Raw genomic sequence first — 9269 nt, forward strand, 5'->3', positions numbered from 1 at the left:
CCATTAATAATTGCCTTCTTCTCCAGAGTTCTGAAATCAGTACAAATGCACAAGGCAACACTTCACAAGGTTTTTATTGCAAAGGAAAGGTTTCTCTGCCCTTTTAGGATGGCAGATGGAAGTACGGTCATTAGTGGACATGTGAAAAGGAGTCACTGTGCTCAGTATTCCAGAAACTTTCTTATCCTCCTCACTCACAGGACAAATGGGACTATCTTTTATTACCAGGCCACTTCTACTTCTTAAAATGGTCACTCAGATGATTTTCAGCATCGCACAGAGTGTAATAATACATGGTGAAAGTGACCTGGCTTATCGTCTAAGTGCATGTGAAGAGTTTGAAAGGGTGAACCATTAAAGGATGTCACCTTTTCAGTGTGTTGCATTAGGTTGCTCCAGGCGTTCTTGCTGAAGTAGCTGGGAGTTAAAGAGCATGCACAGCAGTGGTGACTCCCCTGCAATAGAGTCACCCCCCCCCCCATATCGATGCGTGTTGTCAAAGCTCTGATGTAGAAAGGACAGGAGGAGACTGCCAAAATGCCTGTTTTGGTAATCTAAACAAAACCTCTTGCAAAGGATTTATCCTTCTTTGTAAGAGAGGATGGAGTTATGTGACAGAGGAAAAGGCATACTCTGGTAGAACATTTTCGTTTTAAGTGCAGCATGAAAGATAGGAAGAATAACCAGTAAGTACTGGAAGTGCCTCTGTCTTTTGCTTTGGGCGCTCTCTCATTCTTTTGTGTTTGGCACGGGAATCTGCCAACCACAATGCAACTGACTCCCACCTGAAGAACGATGGACCGCTCGATAACCACAGCATTAGGCTTTTTTGTAGGCTCTGCATTCCTCTCCATGTAGTTAAACTGTGTGCTACGTGCATCCTGCCTTTTCGCATGGGAAAAGACTGGCAGAAGAATCATGACATTTTGGATGTAGCAAAGACTACGTGTGGAAGAGTTTTGAAACAAACCAGTGAGCCTGCCGGGGGAAGGTTGGTGCGGCTGTAGAGGAAGGGGATCACTGCTCTCGGTACCTTCCCTAGGCCGGTTTGTGTCCCCTCACCGCTACGGGAGCGACCCTCAGCGCCCCCGGCTGCGGGACGGACAGGCCGCCTTCGCCACGCTGGGGCCTGGCAGGGGTGCAGCGGGCAGCGCCGGTGGGTTAGAAGGGGCAGGGTCGGGGCTGTTTGGCCGCTGTGCCCGGGCGGGCCCCACGGCTCCGCCCGCGGTGCGGGGCGGCTGCGCGCGCCCGGCCCCGCCCGGCCCAGAGAAAAGCGGGACAGGCCGCCCCGGGCCGAGCGCGGGCGTTCGGCAGAGCCGGCGGGGTCCGGCAGGAGGTGCTGTCGGTTCGCGGATGGCGGTAAGAGCAGCTCTAGCTAGAGTTATTTATTTATTTATCTTCGTACTAGCCGCGGAATAGGGTTAACCCTGTGCGGGGCTGGGCGGCGGGGGCCGCGGCGCCGTGCGGCGGCTCCCACAGCCTGGCGGGGAGCGCAGCGGCCGGGACTGCCCGGCGCCGGAGCGCGGGCCGCCGGCTCCCCTGGGGCGGGCGGGAGGGCGGCTCTGCCGGGCCGCTCCTGCTGCGCGGCCCGGCGGGCTCGGGCTGGGGCTGGGACGGGACCGGCACGGCTCCCGCCCCCGCCAACCCCGGCGGGCGGCTCCCGGGGCGGGCAGGGCCGGCGGGGAGCCTCGGGAGAAAGGCTCCCGGCCCGCGCTCCGGCTCTGCCGCCCCGCCGGACCCATGGCTTGGAAGTAACGCCGTGCAGTAAATTATTCCCGCTCCGAAAGTAAATAATCGGGTGACTCCCAGATCGAGCTCCTGCTCGGATCGGTACAATAAATATCCCTGAAGGAAGCTCTCTATTTATGTTGTCATTGATTAATTCTCGCTACCTCATTTGATTTCGATTTAGAGCGATTTGATTCTAATTTAATTAGCATGTAATTTGGATGTACATAATTACTGTAATTATGACATTCAGGTAAGGCAGCTTTAGGCTGAAAGGCAATTTCAAATTTCCTAGCAGCCTACTTTGTGCCGGGGAGCGGACAGGGGCCCCGCGCCCTGCCAGCCAGGTACCAATTAGCACATCTCGGGAGCAGCGCTGCCGCGCGTTTGTGCAACAACAGCGGCGCCGAGGCGGCAGCGGCAGCGGAACCGGGCCCGGGACCCCACGGCGGGAGCCCGCCGGGAGCCGCGCCCGGCCGCAGGTGCGGGGCCGTCCCGCGGGGCCGCGCGGGGGGCGGTGACGGGCCGGGGGAGCGGCGGGGCCGCGCCGGCCGCCCTGCGGCGGGTGCGCGCGTGGCCGCGGCGGGCCCGTCCCGCCCCGCCGGCTCCCGGAGAAGTTCGCGCCCGCCCGCTCCCCGGGCCCTGCCCGGCCAGCCGCGGCCCCCGCCCGCCCCGGCCCCCCCGCACTCCCGCCGCCGGCTCCTCGGCGCGGCCCGGCCCGCGCAGCGCCGCCACCCCCGAGGCCGCCCCGGCCGCGCCCCCGGCCCGCCGCCCGCCGCGGCAGCGCCTGTAGGTGGCGCCCGGCAGCCGCCGAGCGGCCCCGGCCGGGCAGCGCCGGGCGCATCCCGGTGTGCGGGCTCCGGATTGTGCCTCCTGGTCTGCTTTTTAGTGTGTGGAGGATGTTATTCCTTGAGGAAATTTGTAGCTAAATTATTCTCACTTAAAATAAACACTTAGCGCACCAATTACCCAAAGGGGCGGGCTGTCTGTTAGCTTCCCTTCATCTGCATTTTGGAAGGGTGGGAGAGGATCCTGGTGAACAGATAATGGCTGCAAGTAAATTACAGCTCCCGCAGATAAAGTTTCCATTTGAATTGAAAGACGCAATTAAGAAGCTGTCCAGGCACGGGATCGGGTGTTTATATATTATCGCATTAGAACAAAAACATTAATGTTACCTTTAAAGTGTAAAACGAGCCGTTGGGGCTGTAACTCGCCGCGGGGGGCAAGGGACACGCTTCCTGCGAACGGGGGACCTGGCGATCGAATGACATTTACTAGATAATTTTTCCTGGCATTTTACCTTCTCCCGGCGGTGGTGGTTGCTGTCGCTGGCCCGTTGTTGGCCGTGTTTTAACGGGCTCGCGGAGCAGGGGTGAAGGTGCTGTCCACGAGGTATGGGAATGGACAGCATTCCCTCCTGAAGCGGGATGGAAATGGGAGGTAGGCACAGCTCACGGGCGAGCGGGGCCACGGCGGCGGGGAGCCCGGCTTCCCCTGTGCCCCCTTCCCGCTGGAGTCCGAGAGGACATCCCTCCCGTTCCCGGTGCTCTCCCGCTCTCGGGTTAGCGTCCTCTCACTAAAGAGGTGTTGCTGAACTACGGGTTCAAAGACTGAAATCAGATTTATTTTTCGGTTCTCACACCGTTTGTTCTTCAGGGTTTTTTTGTGTAGAAGTTCCCCAGACCATATAATTATCGCCACCACTTAAGAAAGAATGGTGTCATTTATTTTTAAAAAGGTGACATGCTTTCTATTTTCCTGGTTAAACGAACCGGTTCTGCGGCCCAGAGCTTCTCCCTTCCTCGTTTCTGGGGAGTCTGTAAGTGATGGACGTTTTCTGACCCGAAGGGGCAAAGGCAATGCAAAGAGGTCCTTGATCACTGAGCTGAGAATTGTAACCCCGGCCTGGCAGAAACTGGACCTGGATGGTGTCCTTTGATGTGTTTTATTATAAATCGAAAACAAAGCTTACTTCTGCCCAACACCCCGCGCGGGTGCATTCCTGCGCAGCCCCCGGGCCGCCCGGCAGGGAGGAGAGCCGGGTCCCGCCGCCCGGCCCGCTCTGTGTGTTACCGCCGCCCGAGCGCGTCCCCCGCGCCCACTCCCCTCCCCTGCCCGCCGGGAAACCTGCCCCCCCGGGCCGGGAGGAGAGGCACCTTGCCGGGATGCTTTTGGCCGGGAAGATTCCGGAGCGGCTCTCGGGGAAGGTGCGGTCGGCAGCGGGGATGCGAGGTGCCTCTCCCGGGTGGCTCCCTTCCCTCGGCCCGCGGAACGGACCGCCGGGCTCCCGCCGCCGCCCTGGGGCACAGGCGGTGTCGGCGCTGCCCGGCCGCTTTTGTGCAACAGTGGCGCGGAGGAGGTGGGACGCGGTTATTAGTATTCACGGCAGATGTATTTTCTTTAACGCAACGTCTTTATTCCAGTTGGTGGCCGACAGCAGAATCCGTTTCCCGATGTTATTTGCATTCCCTGTTTTATGGAGGATTAAAATATTTGTATTCATCCAATCTGTACTGGGCAGAGTAAATTAACTTTTTTCCCTCCCCCCTCCTCTTTTTTTTTTTTTAATAACACAATTATCTCATTTAACAATTTGCCTTTTAAAAAAAATACTGTGACTGTTAGGTTGGTGGTCAGGAGACAAAGGGAGGGAAAATAATTTTCATTTCAATAATTGCCTTCTGGTCAATTTAACTGTGCCTTATTTTGAAAGAGCCTGTCTAAATGAGATTCCTGTCCCAAATGTGTTCCCAGGCCTTAGCCCAGCCTTTAATTATTCCTGAGTTTTTTTTCTTCAGAATAAGACGCTGCACTGAGTAATCACAAAGAAGTCAGAGAGCATCCTTGAACCTTTTCAATAGCAGAGCCACTGATATTCAAATAACATGCAAGGACCATTTGACTGCATGGGGACATAAGCATTTCCAATTCACTATTTGCATAGATCAACTGTCTTTGAAAAGGAAAGGAGCAGTTGTCTTCCATAACATTAAAAAGCCTAGTTATCAAATCAAGTGCTTAGTTTGGGGCTTTTAAAACGTTTACATTTTATCTTAGGTTGCCCTTTACCGTTTGACATGCAAATTTGGTGCAGTTAATTTGGACAATTAAAAGGATCTTCAAGGGAGCTTTGTCACCGAGAATATTCGGAGTTTTCCCCGTGGACCAGCTGAGATAAAGTTGGCCAGAACAAATGATGTCTAGGAGATTAATTAGATATTTGATAAGACATGAATCCCTAATAAGGGAATACAAGGCACAGGGGGCTGCTGTGTGCTCTAAGTCAAAATTAATAACATTTAACAAGATTTTCATTTAGGCATGAAATGTCTTTTCCGGAGTATTGACTCTAGCGATTTATTCCCCCGAGATCACCTCCCAGCCTAGGCAGCCTTGTGGCGCTAAAGGTTTTTTAAATTAAATAAATAGTTCCTCAGTACAGTTCGCCGTCACTAGATTTTGGGGATGGTTTCGCCAAAGACACTTAGGTTTTGGCGTGGTTCCTGGCTGGTGTAGCGGGGCTCGGACTCCGTTTAAATTTGTTTGGGTTTGGGGTTTTTTTTGTTGTTGTTGGTTTTTTTTAAGAAACTAAACCTAAGGAGGTTTGAAAAGAGCGAGCAGAGAGGTTCGGCGCGCCTGGCTCGGGGGCCGGTCCCTTCCCCTCCCGGCTATCATTGCTGGCTGCATTTTTAATCACAGTGACTGTAAAGAGGATGGGAAGGGGGTGCGAGGGCTCCCACTAAAAACCTGACCCCTGCAAGGACTGGGCGGGGGAAAGGAGGGGGCACGAAGAAGAACAAACCCGTGAGTATATTGTTCAGAGTCCTTTAATAATACCAAAATGAAAATATGTCAAGATTTTTTCCATACAGATAAACGCATTTAATTTCTTTAAGAGACCTTAACTTACGTGTGTTTGAGTGAAGTGTTAACTCAACATTTTAAATATCTTTTACATATATACTGACTTCCACAAAGTGCATCAGAAATTTAAAATAAAAAAAAAATAATCAAAACCCCAAAACCTCCCTGAATTTCAGGAATTCACCAATTAAAAAAAAAAATCCCCCAAACCCCTTATCAGATCAACATTTACAAGAAAAATAAGGGAACACGATCTGGTTTTCTTTTTTTTTTTTCTTCTTTTTTGAACCCTATTTATACAGATGTTTATGAGATACAGAGGGATCGTCTCGGAGTTGCAGCTGGATTTCTCACCTTAAGCCTCTCTTAGGATGCTTGCCTTCCAATAGAAAGAGAAAAGGGAAGCGGAAGAAAGTGTCACTCGGTACCTACTGGCCGGGCGGGACGGGGGCCGCGTCTCTCCGGCACCGCCGTCCGCCGGCCCGGCCCGGCCCTGCCCGCTGCGGCCCGGGGCGCTGTCGGCGGCGGGGCGGCTCGTGTCCCTCCGGCCGGCGCGGGGCTCAGTCCGGGCGGCTCCGGCGGCTCTGCCCTAGGAGTCGCCGGGCCCCGCGGTAGGTTCCTTGCCCGGTCCGCGGGCGGCGGCGCCCACCCCCTCGTGCAGGATGAGGTCGGGGGACTCGGAGCGCGGCGTCTCCAGGTTGCTGGCGTCCGTGTCGCTGTCGCTGCCCTTTTTGCCCCCGCCGCCCCCGTTGTGCGTTTTAATGTGTTTGCTCAGGTGGTCGCTGCGCATGAAGCGCTTGTTGCAGACGGGGCAGGCAAAGCGCTTCTCGCCCGTGTGAGTCCGCAGGTGCCGCTGCAGCTCGTCGGAGCGGGTGAATCGCTTCCCGCAGAAGAGCCAGTTGCAGACGAAGGGCCGCTCGCCCGTGTGCCAGCGCAGGTGCGCCTTCAGGTGCGAGGTCTTGCCGTACACCTTTCCGCAGCCGGGGATGTGGCAGCTGTGCAGCCCCTTGCGCCGCAGGCTGGCCCCCGCCGGCCCGAGCCGCTCGGCCTCCTGGCAGTTGGGGCAGTCGCAGGTGGCGCGGCCCGAGTAGCGGCGGGCGGAGCGGGCCGAGCCGCCCCCGGCGGCGGCGGCGGCGGCGCCCGAGATCATGGCGCTGGCTGCCGCCACCGCCGCGCTGGAGTCCGTGTAGGAGGGCAGCACGGGCTTGAAGCCCTCCTGGGTGAGCAAGTGCTGGCTGGTGGAGAGCAGGTGCGAGGCGGCCGTGGAGCCCAGGCCGGTGGAGCTGAAGGCGGAGTGGGTGAGGGAGCTGAAGTCGGGGTTGTAGGTGCCCAGTTGGGAGTGCAGCGAGGCCTGGGGGGCGCCCGAGTGCAGCGAGCTCTGCAGCCCCCCCGCCGGGTTCTGCACCTCCAGCCAGGAGCCTGGGTTGGTGTGCACATCCCACCAGGAGGAGGCCGCCCCGTTGGCCACTTCGCCCGCCGAGAGCGTGGAGTGGAAGCCCGACTTGTACCAGGACTCGTAGGGGTGCGCCATGCCCACCCGCGGGTAGAGGCTCTCGGCCGCCGAGCTGTGCACTTTGGAGATGAAGGCCGACTGCCCGCCGGGCTCCTGCGGGGACACGCCCGCCGCCGCTGCTGAGTTGGAGAAGAGGCCGCCGTAGTCGCTGCTGAAGGCCGAGGAAGTGGGCGAGGTGGAAGCCAGGCAGAAGGCGCTGTTGGCGGTGCCCGTGCTGCTGGCCAGTCCATTGGAGCCCCTGCTCGTGGCCACCGTGAAGCCCGAGAGGCTGGAGCCGAGGTTGCAGCTGGAGGTGGAGCGTTTCCAGGGGTGGAAGCCCCCTTTGGCGAAGGCGCTGGACTCGGGCAGGGTGGTCAGGGGACTGGTGTTGCCGATCTTGTTGCAGGTGGCGGCCAGCATGGCCAGGGGAGTCGTTCCAAATCTCGGCTCTTCCTGCGGGAGAGACAAAGCCGGCCCGTCAGCCTAACCCCTGCTGCCTCGCCAGGCTCCCGCGGGGACGCGGCAGCGCGGGTAGAACCGCGGCGCAAAGAGCGGTACCGCGGAAAAGTTTTCTCTTATTTTGGAGGAAGGCTCAGCCCTGCCCCGCTCGGCACAACTCGTTTTCAGCCGGGGACCGGTCTCGGCGCCCGAGGGGTTTTTACATCGGAAGCGGATCCCGACGGGCACGAGCGACACGCGTGTTCCGAGAGGGCTGTTCGAGCGTACTACCGTTAAACCAAAAATCCCGTGGGAACGAAATGCGGCGTCTCCTCGAGCAATCGTACAGGAGAGACGGAAAAACGAGATGGCAGCAAGGCGAGCGGTGTGCGGAGCCTTCTGACCGTCGCCACGCGCAACGCCGGGCTGGCGAAAATCTTTGGAAATCAACCGTAGTTCGAGTTATAAAAAAAAAAAAAAAGACAACAAACCAACAAACAAAAAACCCAAACCAAAACAAAAGAAAGCAGAAGCAGCACGGCTTCTCTCCGGCCCAGCGAGTTTTCAGACTAAACTCTTTGGTAACGACCCGATGGGCTGCCCGCAGTGAAATCCCCCGAGGCGGGCCGGGATCACCTCCCATCCTCGCGGTTTGTGCGAGGGGCAGCCACAACGCGGCGGCGGCAACGGCAGTTTTTCCAGGGGGAAGCCGCGAGGAAGCGCGCGATGCGACTTACCCCGAGGATAGACGTAGCCATAGCACGTCCGTGGGCTGGGCGGTGGGGCGGAGGGGACGGCGCTCGGTGTGCGCCCCGCGCTGCCCGGCGGCACTAAGGACACTCCGGCGCGGCGGGGCCAAACTCTGCCTAAGTGCGGGCAGCGCCCGCTTTGAAGTACCGCTGGCGGCGGCGCTCGCCCAATGAGGGCGCGGGCGGAGCGGCCCGGAGCGGCCCGGCAGCCAATCAGGCTGCGCGGAGGTGCCGGCGCCGGGGCGCGGGGCGCGTGCCAGTGAGCGCGTGGGGAGAAAACTCCCCGGCCCGGCCGCGCCGCAATTCCCGCCCGCCCCGCGCCGCGCTCCCGCCGGGCACGCACCGACAGCCGCGGGGGCAGCCGTCGGGAGCGGGGTCAGCGCCGGCGGAGGGCTGGTGTCACGCCCGACGCCGCTCCGCCGCCGCCTGTAAACTGTGCAGGAGGTGTCATATCCCCCGCTGCCGGTGCGGTCACCTGCGATCCTCGCGGCCAGTAGACCATACCTGCCTCGCTTTTATTCAACAGGCCCTCTGCCTCCTTTTTCAGGCCGTTTGGGAGCTGTCCGTGTTGGATGTGAATAACCTCACAGCGCCTAATGACATTTTGTGAAAACACGTTAATTTTTTGGTTTTTCTTTGCTAAATGCTAGAAGTGATTTCCGCCACAACGTATTTCTTACTTTCTTTGCAAAAGGAACCGAGAAGGCTTTTTAGTTATATAAAGCGCCAAAAAAATCCAAAGGCAGGGACCGACAGGCATCCCTTTGCTCTTGTACTGGGGCGGGAGAGAGGACAAGGGGCATATGACATCCTGTCGCTTAAGAGAGAGGATATTATTTTACAGAGTAATCGCCAGCAAAACACTTTGAAAGTCAAATTCGCAGCCGGCAGCACGTTTTTCAAGCCTCATATACTCCCGTGGAAGCAGTGCTGCTAATGGGAGAAGGCTTGCTCCCTCCTAGCAGTGCTAGGGCGCTGCTGGAATAAGCCTCCCC

The 9269-nt window shown here is 57.8% G+C and overlaps 1 protein-coding gene across 2 annotated transcripts; it reads right to left on the bottom strand.

The window, feature by feature from the left end:
* Positions 1-5542: 5542 nt before the first annotated feature.
* SP9 (Sp9 transcription factor) lies at positions 5543-8447 on the bottom strand. 2 transcript variants are annotated; one of them, XM_064660807.1, is made up of 3 exons: positions 8263-8447; positions 7817-7962; positions 5543-7540 (listed from the first exon to the last, which is right to left on the bottom strand). In XM_064660807.1, the coding sequence occupies exon 3, from the start codon at positions 7505-7507 to the stop codon at positions 6185-6187; it is 1323 nt and encodes a 440-aa protein (XP_064516877.1). In that variant the 5' UTR covers positions 7508-7540; positions 7817-7962; positions 8263-8447; the 3' UTR covers positions 5543-6184. The 2 variants fall into 2 exon arrangements, with proteins under 2 accessions (XP_064516877.1, XP_064516876.1); XM_064660806.1 differs by lacking the exon at positions 7817-7962 and having other exon boundaries at positions 8263-8384.
* Between the last annotated feature and the right edge of the window lie 822 nt (positions 8448-9269).

The sequence above is a fragment of the Pseudopipra pipra genome, chromosome 7 (genome assembly GCF_036250125.1).
Source record: "Pseudopipra pipra isolate bDixPip1 chromosome 7, bDixPip1.hap1, whole genome shotgun sequence".
Lineage (NCBI taxonomy): Eukaryota > Metazoa > Chordata > Aves > Passeriformes > Pipridae > Pseudopipra > Pseudopipra pipra.